At 39.8% G+C, this 16474-nt stretch overlaps 2 protein-coding genes across 3 annotated transcripts; one reads left to right on the top strand and one right to left on the bottom strand.

Moving 5' to 3' along the window:
• The first annotated feature begins 4161 nt into the window (after nucleotides 1–4161).
• On the top strand, nucleotides 4162–11203 carry slc25a18 (solute carrier family 25 member 18). 2 transcript variants are annotated; one of them, XM_054619964.1, is made up of 10 exons: nucleotides 4162–4255; nucleotides 5371–5698; nucleotides 5942–6064; nucleotides 7129–7184; nucleotides 7416–7506; nucleotides 7650–7765; nucleotides 8056–8242; nucleotides 8767–8930; nucleotides 9620–9695; nucleotides 9790–11203. In XM_054619964.1, exons 2-10 carry the CDS (start codon nucleotides 5679–5681, stop codon nucleotides 9929–9931), a joined length of 975 nt encoding a protein of 324 aa, XP_054475939.1. In that variant the 5' UTR covers nucleotides 4162–4255; nucleotides 5371–5678; the 3' UTR covers nucleotides 9932–11203. The 2 variants fall into 2 exon arrangements, with proteins under 2 accessions (XP_054475939.1, XP_054475938.1); XM_054619963.1 differs by having other exon boundaries at nucleotides 5939–6064.
• A 48-nt stretch (nucleotides 11204–11251) lies between these two features.
• atp6v1e1a (ATPase H+ transporting V1 subunit E1a) lies at nucleotides 11252–15873 on the bottom strand. The gene is made up of 9 exons (XM_054619965.1): nucleotides 15696–15873; nucleotides 15194–15259; nucleotides 14989–15098; nucleotides 13919–13985; nucleotides 13392–13481; nucleotides 13229–13297; nucleotides 12980–13074; nucleotides 12744–12831; nucleotides 11252–11705 (listed from the first exon to the last, which is right to left on the bottom strand). The coding sequence occupies exons 1-9, from the start codon at nucleotides 15726–15728 to the stop codon at nucleotides 11643–11645; spliced, it is 681 nt and encodes a 226-aa protein (XP_054475940.1). The 5' UTR covers nucleotides 15729–15873; the 3' UTR covers nucleotides 11252–11642.
• Nucleotides 15874–16474: the final 601 nt, after the last annotated feature.

Below are 16474 nucleotides of genomic sequence, written 5' to 3'. Positions count from 1 at the left end.
CGGAGCCGAACAGATGGGAAGGGCGAGTCCACTGCGCGGCCAGGGGAGGGGGGGGCCATTACTGAGCACTGTACGTTGAGCTATATCTGGACGCAACTACTCTTTATAGTGTTGAACATGTTGATATTTCACAACAATAAAGTGTAATGTTTAAACATATCTGCACTTAGATGTGTCTACTCGTTGCAGTAGTTAAAGTCTACAGTCAGCGCTCCCCCATAGGCTTGGTAGTGCGGTCGCCGTTTAAAGGGAATTCCTGTGAATGGTGATTGTATATTTATAAAAAAAAAGGAACCAGGTATGAGTCAGGTAACTTTCTATAAGTTACATCCGTGTAGTTTTCGTGTGCACGGAGATACGTTTTTAGATCAAATCGCTTGGCATATTTGCTATGTTTTCGTTTATTTCCTATTGTCAATGGGTTTTTTTTTTTGTTCACCAACCACCCTTTTGGATTTGACTTACAAAATCAACAACAGTCTTCAAACAATCACAAATCCGAAAGGCTCGTTCGGCTGAATCTTATCGAGTAACTACAGTAAACTGCTAGAGCTACATTAAGGCTAGATTTAGTAAACAACATCGCGGTGGTAGTTGGCCCCTTACACTGCAGAGGGGCTCCCTCCATCGCAACATGTGGAAGGTGCATGCTATGAAGCAGCAGGGGCGCTCGGCGACAGTTAGTGACAGGGTGGCCGCTCTGCCCTGCACGGATGCTTTCAGAGTTAGATGCCCATTGCACATATCTCTTATTCTATGCCATTTTTATCATATATATATTTTTTTATTAAAAGAAAGGGCATGTCACACATTTCCCATGTTTTCTCGCTCAGGTGTTTGCCATGGGAATAAAAAATGCAAACTCCAATGTAGTCTTAACCTGTGGTTAAAAGCCAATACTTGAATGGCTGATTAAATCATTTTGAATCATTTTGAAAAACAACTCTTTCCTCATATAGCGTGTGTCATTAGTGTGTGCAAACTTGAAAGTATATTTAATGCATAATTATACAGTTAATCTACCAGATTAAATCAAAAAGTAACATTCTCATGCAAATATTGCATGTCCAAAACTTAAAGCCCATTCAAGGGCCCCACCCCGAGATGATGTCACTTAATTTACACCCATTATATTTAACCCAAAACTGAGGCAAAAATTGTAATGCTGGCGCTCAGGGTGGCACTAGAGGAAGGGCCGTGAGCTTTGTTAGATCACAAGGTTTTATGTTCTTGGAGGCATGTGATCAACAAATTTAATGGCATTAAATTAAATGATCAGATTCATGAGATATCTTGTGTACAAGTTTGGGCCTAAAGGTGGTGCTAGAGGAAAGCTTATGATTTCTCTAAAACACACACACACACACACACACACACACACACACACACACACACACACACACACACACACACACACACACACACACACAAACACTCTCATTTACTTTTGGTCTTTTGGTCTTTACTTGTGGATTCACAGCATGTCACTGTTTCATAGAAATGCATCATAAATGCTTGTTTCTGTAGCAGCGTTTACTGTCAACAACTGAACCTGGACCCAAGCCGTTTCCATCGTAACACAGTTGTGTAGAGTTTAAAGCTTTAAAAGGTCAATATAAGAAAGAACAATGAACAGCAGCTTTCATGATTCTTGACAGTTACAATCACATCTACACCCTTGTAATACATATGGGTGACAAATCAAAATGACCTTGACATATATTTTACAGTTCTCTGAACTCCATTCTTCTAAAATATATTCATTTTATGTTTTCAAAGTTGGCGGTGAAAGGCGCTGTCTAGCAGGTTGTTCTGGGTTGAGACGTGGTGACCAAACAGGTGCTTCTAAAGATGGATTTTGGTGCAATCTAACTAAATACATTTATTTCTATGCTGGACTATAGTACAATTTTGACATACTATACATGCTATCTTATACTCATACATAAAATATAAGATCATTTCATTAAGTTTGATGCACTTTACGCTATCTAATTGTATAATAAGTCATTAGAATTTGCTCCACCTCAAGCAGCTACATTTAAATGCTGTTTATACATCTGAATATTAACAGTTCAATAGCCTAATATTCAAAAATAAAACACAGAGAGGTTCCACTCTGTATCATGAGTACTTTGACTTTTGATACTTTATGTACATTTTCCTAATAATGCTTCTGTATTTTAATCAACGTAAAATTTGCAATGCAGAACTTTTATTTTTACACTTTGGTATTGTTACTTTAACCTGAGTAAAGCATCTGAACACTTCCTCAACTACTTCAGGACACCACAATTATCAGGTTTAGGTTTTATTTCCCAATAGAGCTTTTCATTTAAAAAGTGTGCCCTCCTGGTTTTGTAACACATACAATCGGGGATGGAATAGTATGTGTGTTTGCACATGGGACTGGGAAAGTTGGTCTGTCTACATGTTAAGCTTTACACTATCTATTAACTTATGGGCTACTTTTTGCCTATTAAACTTAAAATAAATGAATTGTCCTCCAGACGTCCTTCTCCCCAGCAACACTTTCCAGCTCCTCCTGGGGAACCCCGAGACGTTCCCAGGCCAGACGAGATATATAATCTCTCCAGCGTGTTCTGGGTCTACCCCGGGGCCTCTTACCAGTTGGAGGTGCCTGGAAAACCTCTAAAGGGAGGCGTCCAGGAGGCATCCTGATCAGATGCCCGAGCCACCTCAGCTGGCGAAGGAGCAGCGGCTCTACTCCGAGCTCCCTCCGGATGTCTGAGCTCCTCACCCTATCTCTAAGGCTGAGCCCAGCCACCCTACGAAGGAAGCTCATTTCGGCCGCTTGTATTCGCGATCTCATTCTTTCGGTCACTACCCAAAGCTCATGACCATAGGTGTGGGTTGGAACGTAGATGGACTGGTAAATCGAGAGCTTTGCCTTGCGGCTCAGCTCCTTCTTCACCAAAAACGGTCCGGTCCCAACCCAGAGTACACAGGACTCCCCGAGGGACACGGTCGAAGGCCTTCTCCAAGTCCACAAAACACATGTAGACTGGATGAGCAAACTCCCATGCACCCTCCAACAGACCTGCAAGGGTAAAGAGTTGGTCCGCTGTTCCACATCCAGGACGGAATGGATATTTTAATATGCTAAGGTATTGTATAATGAAAGGAGATAACTTGTATCTCTGATCCACCTATCTATATATAGTATAAAATAGTTATTGCTTATGTTTCATGCATTTTTTAATTACAATTTCACAATTTCATTCCTCTGTATTTTTCCAGTTGTCAATTAGAAACCATTAATCATTTTATCCTTTAATAAAGACTTATTTTCTTTATTCTCAGTCTAGATAGTCTTCTAATGCAAAAGTGGCATGGACAATCCTGTACTGACTGCTGACCCATTTGCTTGGAAACAGAGGCTGGCACTCTTTCGCCAAGGTAAATGCTACATATTGATACATAGGCCACGAGCAGTTTTCCTTTTTTCACCACAAATAATCATAAAATAAATTTTTTATATAACAGTGCATGGTGTTACCAAATTCTTCAAATATGAAAAAGAACCTAGAAAATAGCACCTTTAATGAAAGTTTTCCCAGCTGATGAGTGACATGATCACTGATAGTAATTGTTTTTCCATCAACAGGAATCAATACATCAATCAATGCTCATGAAAAATGCTGTGGCAGTCACATGCTCTTTTTGTTGATGTCCTTACATAACTTTCTTGTTCTTTAATAATTACCTAACTTAACATATTTCCCAATATAAATAAATGAAATGTCCCAGACAGTTATAATCATATTGTTATATCACTGTAACTTTGGTAGTGTTTGTAAGTCTGTTAACATTTGTGGAATTCAATGTGCCTAGAGGTGTTATGTAACACCAGGATTGTTGAATAGAGCGCTCATTACTGATGCTGCTTTTTTGTTGCTGTTCATGCTGTATATTAGCATATATTCTTAGAAAAATACAGACAGAGCTATATCTTCCCTAACCTTGTCTGTTGCGTGCTTTGTGCCAGAAGCAAGAGTTTATGTCGAGTTGTGTTAGTGTCGAGCTGTGTTGCTGGGGCTGTGTCACACAGAAGGGAGTCACCACAAGGGGGAGGGACTTAGGCAGCAGGACAATGCTGGTGTTTGTGCAACAGCCCCTGAGTGGCGGCTGGCTCTCTCAGATCGCTCTCGCTTGACTACCATTGCTGCACACATTGTTGAAATGAAAGGAAAGTGGACAGCTTGATCCTGTCTGTGGGGATGCACCGACAGAGGTAAGACCCACTATTCCCCACTGCTATATCTCTGTGATGGTAGAACATTTAGTTTTTTGAAAGATGTCACATGGGGACTTATGCTGTGTGAACTGTGTGAGCCGAGTGTTCCAGTGCAGTTTTTTGATGGAAAAAGGGGTCTGAGAGCTGGAGGTTGGCTTGGGGTGAGGCAATCTTGTCTGTGTTTTGGCAGGGTCACTACTGTGTGTGAATGGAGCTGAGCTGAAAGAAAGTTTCACAGAAAGAGGCTCAGTGAAAGGCATGTGTAGAATGTGACCAGGATCCAGCAATGGAAAAGACAGTGTATGAAGGGGACATATAGAAACAAAAATGATGAGATGAAAAAGTTGAGGTGATGGAAAATTATACAAATCAAGACGAGAAGATGAACAAAGCAAAAGAAAAACAAGATAGTTTCGGTTACTCCAAGAGGAGAAGACAGACGGGGATAGAGTGGAGGTTTACAGTGGTAAAAATAGAGAGGGTATGGAGGTGGGGAGATTAAGAGAGAGATTAATTAAGGAGCTGAGGGAAGGGGGAAGTCAGGAGGAGAAAAGGCAGAAAAAGAATGGAAGAAACAGAAAACATATTAAAGGAAAGCAATTGCTGTGAAACCAAGATAAGGTTTAAACGGCCTCCAGATCATATCCCTGGGGCTAACAGACAAATATCGTCCTTCCAGGATGAACACAGAAAGCATTATGTCAAACTAGTTTTTCCAACTTCTTTTCAAATCTCCTTTTCAGTCCTTTGTTAAATGCTGGATTCCAAATGTGGTAAATGAATACCGTTAAGCCCCTCATTTTCAGTTCGGCCCACCTCGCTAGATCAAATACTCTTATCCCTTTTAGCTGGCAGATTAGAGAGACTCAAGATGTTCTGTCTCAGTGTGGTAGTCCTGGTATATGCCGCTATTCACATTAATGAATGACTAAATCTGGATTTGATAGGGTCTTACAGTTAATGTGAGGTGTGTCAATCGCCATCACAAAGATACACTCATACACAGGGCTTTGAGAAAGACAAGAGTCATATAGAAAAGAGAAACATTGGTCTCACTTGTACTCTTTCAAATGATTTAATCCTTAATAATTGCATATGTTTTGTGTTTCCAGGTAGGTGGAGATTCAAGAGTGGGTTTTGTTGTGAGGTACAACAAAGCAGAAAGGCTTGCCAGAAGACACAGATTCAACATTGGTGGTTTTGGCCACAACAGAAAAAAGGACGTCCACACCCGCCGATCCAGGCAGTCCGTTGCTGCCACATTAGAAGAAGCAGTGAGCTGTGGTGACAACATTTGGCAGCGTGCCGAAGTGTTGGAGGAAAGAGGAAGAGGAAAAAGGAAGAGAAAGAGGAGGGGTAGGTGGAGGAGGAGGACGAGGAGGAGTAGTGGTCCTGGGCCTGGAGCTCAAACACAAGCAGGATGGCGGAGAAGAAAGTTAGGTAGGTATCTTTGCCATGTTTGTTTAGCTTAATGAAGGTGGATCAAAATGCATTCATATTGTGGAAGCAGCAGCTGGGTTAACATTGGGCATTTACATTCTCTTTGTGTGTCTGGTTGGTGTGCTTGCTTTATTTGTTTTTTTGTCCATGAATGGATATGTCTTTTGCATGGCTTGTGTTGGTGACTATGTTTAAATTGGTCCATGGATGTATGTGTGCCTGTCTATGTTGATCCCTCAGCAGCCTCCCTGCTAAGCTGATTAATGGGGGCGTGGCAGGCCTGGTTGGTGTGACATGTGTATTTCCTATTGACCTGGCCAAGACCCGCCTACAGAACCAGCAGGGAGTCCAAGTCTACAAAGGAATGTGAGTAAGGCTCCTCTGGCCTGAGTTAACCCGATACATGTATGCATTTTGTCTGAGCATCCCTAAACAATACTTTTTCATAGTTGTTGTTGAGAAAAGCCTTTATCTGTAAGTTAGGGAAGAAAGACTAATCTCTCTTTCTGCATTCGTATCTAACCAATGCCAACTTTTCTGAATTGTAAAACCATAGCAAAATATTTTCTGGTGATAAATGATAGCTAAATATGCTCTCTGCTAAACATCACTCTCTAATTTGAACTTCAAACAAGTCAGAATTATTTACATGATGCCAACATACTTTTCTACTGAATCTCAGAGGGTGGAGCAGAACAGATAAACACACCCTTCCCATATTTGGCCCAGTGTTTTTGTGAGTTTGCACAAAACTCCCTCATGGGGTCATATGAGTTGAGGGAAAGACTGTATACAGTGTGTGTTTTGATGGCCAGCCATGGTAACTTCACCAAAACCAGACAAAAGTTCAAACGAATGCACTAAAACTATTTCACATTCAATTACTTGAGTTTGTGATTATGTTTTCAAACAGACACAAAATCAAGACATGCAGAGCAAAATACAGATGCTGTGTCCTTAAAAGACACACCAACCCTGAATTTTGAACTGCGCACATCTGGTGGGCATTCTTTTTTGCTACTTTATTGGGTGTGGCCATCCTGTGTTAGCCACGTTCAGACTGCGGTCTTCCACTGTGAGTCAGACATGGAAAAATAGCTTGGATAACTTCCCTTCAAGGCCCAGTCACAAGATTGGGTTTTCATGTGCTCTTTGCAAGTAAAAGGAAGAGAATTTCAACAGAACTAATACAGAACATTGGCAGCACTGGTCTCTGTCCCGTTTGTTGTTGTGACAGAATAGAGGGTCCTGAGGTATTTGGGTGAAGGCCAGACTCGTGATGATGCTTGTAAATAAAGCATATTATTGACTTGACCTAAATGTCTGTCAGTAGAATTAATAGTGAAATATACGAATATTGTTATCGTTTATTCCATGACCTTATGAAAAAACAGACAAGATATAAATTGCCTTCTTTTTGGTCTTTAAAGGAGGGACTGCCTGGCAAAGACGGTACGCTCAGAGGGCTATTTTGGATGCTATAGAGGTATTTTTTGCATTTCTAATCCCCGTGATAAACAACACTACAACTGGGCTTTATTATAATTTAATCTGACCATTTACGCTCTTGTTTCTCCTGCGAGCCCTCAATCTTATTGTCATAACAACCAGTGACTACTGCTATTAGACTTGATCCTTAAGCTGCTGTGTAGATTTGCTCTATTTGTGTACCTCAGCGGAAACTGTTGTGTGTCATCAGCCTGTTTGTCTTTTCCAGGTGCAGCAGTGAACCTCACTCTTGTTACACCAGAAAAAGCCATCAAGCTGGCTGCCAATGACATCTTCAGGCAGAAGCTCTCTAAGGATGGGTAAATAGATGTTTGCCCTTCAATGATGCATCACATAATGAAGCTACATAAAAAGCAGCTAGACCTATGTAATAGATCCGGCAGAAATGTACTCGTTGCATTACAGTAGATGTGTTTTTTTAATTAACAATGCCTGTTTCCAGGCATTTACCCCTGTGGGGAGAGGTACTGGCAGGGTGTGGGGCTGGGACCTGTCAGGTGGTAGTCACCACTCCTATGGAGATGCTTAAGATCCAGCTGCAGGATGCAGGAAGGCTCGGTGAGTTGGTTACTGGATTTAATGCTTTTTTTTTTCTTGCACAAAATGAAGATGCAGTGAGTCAAAAAATGTATGTCAGCGTAAAAGGATGCAATTAACTGAAATCTTGGAAAATCCTTTTCAGTAAGTAAATGAACTTTGAATAATGCACCTTTTCCCCGTATTTTTACTAAGATTGATTTGGTTTAACTTAGGTCATACATGCTTTGCCTCTCAGTAATAAAGACCTTATGTGAGCATTGTTAATGAGAATTGCTGACCGTCTGTCTGTGTCTGTGTTTGACTATCAGCTGCCCAGAGGCCTGTTCCAACTCCAGCTCAGGCTGCTGCCCCGGGTCCAGCTCCCTCATTGGTGGCCCCACCACCAGTGCGACTGAGCCCTTCACCTCGGACCTCGGCCACCAGCATCACAGTGGAGCTGCTGAAGACTCGTGGACTGGCGGGCCTCTACAGGGGGGCAGGAGCTACCTTAATGAGGTCATACACACAAAGAAATAAACACACTCACTCCCCCAGACACTTTCAATACATGATATCTGTTTTACGTTTAGTGTACATGTATGTGTTGACTTCTTATTTTACAACGAAATAAAAAAAAAGAGCAAAACCATAGTTTCATATCATTCACAATCAGTAATTCTCTGGAATTTTGATATGTCCTTGTCTTCTTGATTTCAGTGGTTTTACTCAGTCCATGACATTATGCTTTTTATACTTTTTCAACTCCGTCATCACTGCTGTAATGAGTTGATTCCTCATTGCATAACTCACACCGCGTTTGTTCTAATTCCTGGCACATCTGACAATCAACACTGATCAATAGAATCCTGCAGCTATGTCTGGCTGCTATACTGCAGTTTAATGGGGCCATGTCTCTTTCTCTCTCCCTTTTTTTTTTAAGTCCATCCAAGTTCTTTCTCCATGCCCTAACAGCCTCCCTCTCTGATTATTTCCTTTCCATCTTTCCTTCAATCTAACATTTTTTTAATCCTTATTTTCAGGGATGTCCCCTTCTCAATGATCTACTTCCCACTGTTTGCCAACCTAAACGCGCTGGGCCGGGAAAGAGTGGGTGATGTGCAGGCCCGGTCGCCATTCTGGCAGTCCTTTATGGCAGGCTGCGGCGCCGGCTCAGTGGCAGCTGTGGCTGTAACACCACTGGATGGTAAGTGGGAGGAAGAAACAGGGAAAGTAAGAAAGATGGTAGGGTAGGATATTAAATGTAAATGGGGATTTTAGCCTCTGCTTCTCACTAAGGTAGCAGGTGTTTATACACACACAGTTTTGCAATGTTTCATTCCAATTTGGAACAATATAATGAAATACTTTTAAGCAAAACTATGTCACGAAAGATAGTACTGATAAAACTAATCGTTAATCTCTGTGACCTGCTCAGCACTTGTGGTCTCAGCCCAGGGCCTACATCCGAAAATTAGCTTTATCTGGTACGATGTATGTAAAGTGAATTGTCCCTGCTAACTAAAACATAAAACAAAAAAAAAAACACAGTCTTCATCTTACTAATGAAAAGTTGCATTCATAAAAAAAAAAACACAACCACGCTCAATTCAATGCACTCAACGGTTTCGTTGCTTCAGCCTCACTTGGTCTGGTATGACCATTAGCTTATGGTCGCTACGGTTAGCTAATGTTGGCTTACTTTAGATATTTGTTGTGTCTGAAGTGACTTCCTTGTTCACTCTTTCTCTGTTCACTATATATAATAGATAGCCTACTCAATAGTTCACTTAATAGAGAGCAGTACATTTGTCACTGATACATAAAGTAAATATATATATATATATATTTAGATCTTTAATCTGATGATTTACTGTGTTTTTAATGCCTGTACAGTCATAAAGACTCGTCTGCAGACTTTGCAAAAAGGTGAGGGGGAGGATACATACAGAGGAATTGTTGACTGCACACGGTAAGAATTTAGCCTATAAGCAAACATTTGTTGCCTTAATATTATATTAAGTGGACAGAGCCATGTAACATTTTCTTTCTGTGTGCTTTTGCAGGCGCATCATGACGCGGGAGGGCCCATCAGCATTCCTGAAGGGTGCTACATGTCGTGCTCTGGTCATCGCCCCTCTTTTTGGCATTGCGCAAGGTGTCTACTTTCTTGGGGTAGGGGAGATGGTGCTCGGTTTGCTGGAATAGCAGTGCTTGGCATTGGTGGCGGTGGATGTGCTGTTCCTGCTGCTTCAATCTGCAGTGAATGAATGACACAACTAAGTGAACGTTGAATACAGAGGGAGGGAAATACGGCCGCTGTCTGCTATCCAAAGGAAGAGGAGTGGTCTGACATGTGAAGAGGCTCTATTTACTAATATTTGGACCGATGGGTTCACACTAATCATGTGTCACTAGGTTTTTACATGCTGTCAACCGGGTTCTGTGGGTTAAACAGGGTCCTGTGTATGTGTATGACTAATCTGAGGATATGTGTCCCAAATTGCCGGGTTATCCCAGGTGCTTGCTGCCATATGTCTGGGGCTTTTTCTTTCACCTGAGAGGGATTATTCTGTTTGGTTAAGAGAGAGCTGCTGCATGTTGTTTTAGGCTGTTAACTAAAAAGCCAATCTGATCATTTGTATGGTCATGTCGAAGAACTGTGCACCATCCTATGTAAGTGACAAATTGCCCTTTCAATCTTTATCAAAAACTAAGAATGCATCAAATTAATTGTCAGAATTTGAACTGACGTCAAATGCCAATCATTTAGATTTAATGTTTGATGGTGCTTGTCTGGAAAAATGAGCTTAATCTCCTTCTGCCTATCCTGTTATGTGTTCCTCCCACTCCACCCGTGAGGTCTGAGTTGTAATCTTGGATTCCTTCAGTGGATGGTTGGCTGCCAGAAACTCTAAGGTCAGTTGTTAATCTGATGGTAATGCTTTAATCCCGGCATTAACGCATACTATACCCTAACACACAGCTCACTTCCTGCCTAAAGGCCACAGGTTAGACTGCTGGGCCACTGTCTCGTAGCCTTGACTTCCTCTTCTCCACACAGCTTGGTTTAAATAAAGCCTGAGAAGCGTATATTACTGCTTAGTTACACTTAAAAATACATTGCTTCAATTTATGTGCGCACAATAACGGAACAAAAAATGCAATTAAAGCCTTATAATTGCTAATAGTTTCTAAATCATCAAAACTGTATGTCTTAAATTAATTCAGTGGAATTGGAAGTGTTGAAACATTGATTTGGTACTTGAGTCCAACTTAGCGAGGACAATTATATTTGTTAGACCCATGGAGGGAGTATGGCACCTCGTCTTGCCAACTGTTTGCCACTACTTAAATCCACTGGGTGGCACTAAAAGAATTTTTTTTTTTTTTACATTTTTAATGAAAGACACATTTTGCTGTGGCCATTGTACCTAGGCTACTACATTTTCTTCATTGTAGAGTGAACATAGCCTGAGTAAAATGTTTGTTTACAAGCTGTAAATAAAGATATCTCATACATGCTCGTTTGTCAGTGTCACACACATTTATTTATTAATTTGGCTTTTGTATGCTAAGTGCCTCAGGGTAATGGTAAACATCCTTTCGCTGTCCGCATGCACACGCAGTAAAACTGTTTTAAAGAAGGAATACATTTACATTGCAATTGAATGCAGTCCTTTAGAAATCATCTGGAGAGGTACAATATAAGGCACTTACACATAAATAAAAGTGCACTTGTGAATTATTACGCAGTCAATTAGTGCAAAAGTAAAAAAGATATATCAACACATCAGTAGCATCCCAGTAAGTGAATGGTGAGTGATTGTGCAGACTCGTGCTCAGTATGATAAAGGTCTTTGGTCACCTTATACAGTATTTACCACCTGTGTCCACACTGCTCTCTTTGAATCCGCTGTTAATCCGTGAACTTGCGGTTTGGATTGGCTCCAAACAAGTCCTGTCTAATTTCAGGCATCATCTGTCAGGTGTAAAGTCAGGACACGAATAAGTACAAACAAGCAACTAAAAGGAGGATTGAATTAATTATTGAAGTAAACTAGTGGAGAAACATGACAAACAAATATGCTTCAATAGTTCAAAACTGCCATTTTTTTCTTGAATGGCAGTTTGCTAATAATATTTATAATCGTGAAAGTATCTAATTTCCTAAAAGACAAATAAACAAACCAAAATGTTATGCCAATTCAAACATGTTGTGTCTCTATGGGAGCTGTGCTGATGGAAGCAGACAATGAAACAACCCTATCATCTAGATTGTCATGTGCTTTTACACACACCTGATAATTTGTTTATATCTAAATCTTCTGTAAAAAATCATGTTACTCATCTTACTTCTACCCTCCAAAAAAACCCTACAATTTCCATGAATAGCACTGGAAATGCAGAAGTCGTGTGCTAAAACTTAAAGATAAGTGAAAGGTTCTTGCTCGCAAAAAGGGAAAAAATATATAAAAACATATTTTGACAAAGATGTTTGGTCTTGCTATGTGCAGACATGAGGTTTATTAAATTATATCGATATACATCTTATAGAAGATGCCTATGTAGTGTTAAGGCTCTTGTCTGCATCAGCAGCTGTGTGTAGGAAACAGAAACCATTTATGGAAGCATGCTGAAAACAATTCCTCTCAAGGTTTATCTGCAACAACAGCTGAATTAATAAAGTTTAGCTATTTACAAAGCAAAACAATAATGACTGTAATTGGTAAAAAAAACGATTATCCTGCCGCACCTGAATCTACAATCCAAGCAAAGAGAAGAATCAGTGTTTCCCCACTCTTAAAAAGATTGCTCAATTAAGTAACACCCAATCAAATTCAGTTAATTTGTGTGTAGCTCGACAGTCTTTACCAGTCTTAGACAATCTGGCTCACTGGAAAGACAAGTGGTCTCTGCTGCCCTCCACAGGCAAACAGCAGGAACTTCATTCAGAGTGTTATAAAGGTGTGTGTATTTACAGATATGGATTTTAGATACATTATCATAGTTACTCTACCTGTTGTGCCGTCAGCTCAAGCCTGTTCTCCAAAGTGTTGGAAACCTTGATCTTCCCGTTGTCATTATATACTTCAATCCCTCCGCAGCTGTTAAAACAAAGAGTATACATAATTATGAGAGAACCCAACTCATTTTAAGTTTGTCTTTCTCCCGTTTTTCATAAAAGACTTATCTGACAGTACATTTTAAATCAAAGACTAAGAGTTGTTCTTAAAGTCCATAAAGTCATCTTACATGTCTGAATGAAGAAAGCGTTCCTGGTCAATTTTGACGACTATGTTGCTCTTCACTGCCTCTTTGTAAATAGGGATGTTCTTATTAACTGCAGCCTTGACAAGCAATAAAACAAAAATGAAAAACACAACACCACAAACAATCATGAATTCAACCAAGGATGAAGGGGCTGATGTAATTGCCTGCGCTTTTCTAACTAACTTATTAAAATAATTACAACATAAAGCACCATATTCAGCTCAAACTCACCTGAACCATTTCTACATCCTGCTGTCGGCATCGAATGGTAACTTTAGGTTCCAGCAGTTGATAGAAACCCTAAATAAGGGAAAAGCACACTCAGAAAATGCAGAGAACCAACAAACCAATCAGTTGTTTATTAACCTGTACCCTCCCATGAGAGCGACTTTACCTGAAGCACCAGGCCCTCCAGTAAGGCAGAGTATCTAGCAGGGTCCTTGGCAATCTCTGCAAGTCTTTGACGAGCCTCATTCAACAAATCCTGAGACAGGAACAAAAGTAGAAGACAGAGGTTTTACTGATTCATTAAGATTACTTTAAAGACATCAACGTGTTGCTCATGAACTTGTATTCAGATACAGTGGAATAAAGACAATTTATATAACAGTATAAAGGCATTACTGTGTAAATACTTGTCTGTAGTAAAATATTTTTTCAATGATCAGAGGACCATATAATAAGCCAGTCACCGAGAGTGTATTGGGTTGTTGAAACCCAGCACAAATGAAGGTGTTTAATTCAGTGGTGACTAGAAAAGGACAAAACATTAGCACTAATGAACCTAACGTTAGCTATAAATAAGATACATTGAATAAATCTATCGATATACTGAATACAAACATGAGACAATTATGTGTCAATTGTGTGACGTGAACTGAATTTGTGAATATGTGTGAAATATGAGCATTGATCTCTAACCGTGATCATGTCGTTGCGGGCGTTCAGCACCTTTAGCCTCGCCTGGTTCATCAGGTTGGACATCCGGCTGTGAGAGTGGAAGGAAAAGTCAATGAGTAAATAATCAGAAGACGTGAATATGTAATGCAGCATAGGCTGTTCCGCATGATTACCAGTTCTCTGAAACACACTGATTTAAAGACCCCTTTACCACCACAACTGGACTGACCAGGCAAATATGGTAACGTCCATGTCCAGGAAGGCAATGTAGTTACAAATATCTATTTCAATTTAACTGTAATGAGGACTTTACCAAGGCAACCGTCCTTAACTGAAGGGACAAGGAGATAGCAAAGAACAGCTCAGAACAACAAGGCAACAGAGCAACAAAGTGACTGAATGACCTTCTGGGAGGAAAAAAAAACGACTTATCTGGTAAAAATTGATTTAATATGTTGACGCAGCTAGTATATTAGTTCAACCACTTGGCTCTCAATCCATAGGAGGACAACTGAAGACTGCCAAAGTCTCATAAAATGTAAGGTTGTTAATACTCAAATTGAAGAATTTGGATGAAGTGTGTGAAAAACGATAAAAAACGACAAAAAATGCAAACCCGTAAGAATTCAAGCCTGTTTTTTTGTAGCTTTATCTCCAGGCCAATGAGTACCTTTACACAAATTTTAGGGTGTGATCCTTGTCTGTCATGTAAAGTCCATGTCCCTGAACAGAAGACATGGGAAAGCTACTAATGTTTGTCTTTATTTAGTAAAGCTTCAAAACACCCAAAGTTGCCTCTACTGAATAAATACTACTAAATAATTACTCAAAGGGGATGGAACAATAATTTTAATCATAAATCCACTTGATTTATACTACATTATATAGTTTTTTCACTTGACCAGTGTCAAAAACCTGATTACATCAGATGTGATTAAATTTAAAAAAAAATCATGAAAAGCTCCAACGGGCAGGCTCTGTATATGCACTGCTCACAATTCTAGGTTGTGTAAAAAAAAGTACAAACGACACCCCCCTCTACCAATGGCATTTTCTTCCTTAAACTGGCAATAAATGAACCAACAACTAACATTTTCTTATGTTGATCAATCTGCTTTTCCTTCTTCTCATAGTGTCCCATGATTTTCACCCTCTGAGTCTGAACCAGACGCCCCTTCTCGATGTTGAACTCTTCCTCCGCCTGTAAACAGATGGGCATGACGAGGCCTGTTACTGGTCACTGCAGTGGGAATCACAAGACTGGAGGACAACACAGACTCAACTGCAATTAATTACCTTAGCATCGATTTCCTCAACTTTCTCACTGGCCTCTTGTTCAATGAAGCCCATCATGTGCTTGATCTGCGAGAAAAACACACAATAGTTTGTTTAAATTCGGAAGTCTTACTTCTTTTGTTTAACATTAACGTTACACTGCCAGACTATATGACAGGGAAGGTTAGTTATTTAATTATTGTGATAATATAACAGCTAACGTAAGCTAACACAAATAAATCAAATGACCACTACACGAACTAAATAGGTTGCAACGTCAGCGGGTTTACTAACAAACCTCGAAAGTTAAAACGAGAGTTTAGTGCATAATAATGATTAAACTACCGTAAACACGCTAGTTACACGCAACGTTGACTTACTCCAGGTTTGAGCTAGTGTTAACGTGTGTTATATGTATGTTAGCTCGCTTTTTTTTTAGCTAAAGTTATAACTAAGTGAGTCACTGGGACATATGTGGTTAAACATAGAGACTAGTTCAGAGTCTGACATTGTCTAAAGTTACCTGTTTCTGCACGTCAGCATCTGTAAGCGCCATGTTTGTCCTTAAATAATTATGTTTATTAAAAGACTGTAGGAAAAAAAAAACACAAGTCTCCTCGATCACTTGGACAGTCCAGTTAGACAGAAACAGTTAGACAGAAACAGTTGGGACAACATGCGTCTCCTCTTGTGCAATAAAGTCCGGCCAACGATACAACATCCGGTTATGACTTTCAAAATAAGACACGTCACTGTTTATAAAGGCTACAGACCAAAGACCAAGGACACCTGCCACAATGTTTTCAATAATTAAATTGATATAACTGTGAGCGCAATACCACATATATAGACACACCTTCTCATTCAACTACTCTGAAGAATCTAAAATATAAAACATATTCTGGTTTGTTGAGCATTTGTTTGTTTACCACATAATTACATATGTGTTCCTTCATAGTCTGGATGTCTTCAATATTAATCTACAATGTAGAAAAAATAATAATAATAAAGAAAAACCATTGAATGAGAAGGTGTGTCCAAACTGTTGACTTGTACTGTACATATTTATTTATACATAATGAATCTCTTAACGTTATAATGAAAAACTGTGTTGCACGAGAATCACCCCTCACAACTGTTTGTTTGCACATGGAGAAGGTTTGCGTTGCAGGTGATCTCTTGAGGTTCACTCAATAAAAATCTGCTCGGGGAGATTTAAGTAAAAGATCATGATTTTGATTAAAAAGGACCTTCTTCTGTTTCTGCCCGCTTATTGAGTAAAGTTTCATAGTACCACACGTT

Source organism: Anoplopoma fimbria, chromosome 19, assembly GCF_027596085.1.
Source record: "Anoplopoma fimbria isolate UVic2021 breed Golden Eagle Sablefish chromosome 19, Afim_UVic_2022, whole genome shotgun sequence".
Classification (NCBI taxonomy): Eukaryota; Metazoa; Chordata; class Actinopteri; order Perciformes; family Anoplopomatidae; genus Anoplopoma; species Anoplopoma fimbria.
Note: the sequence above shows the minus strand (reverse complement) of the source record. Positions and strands in the feature narration are given on the sequence as shown.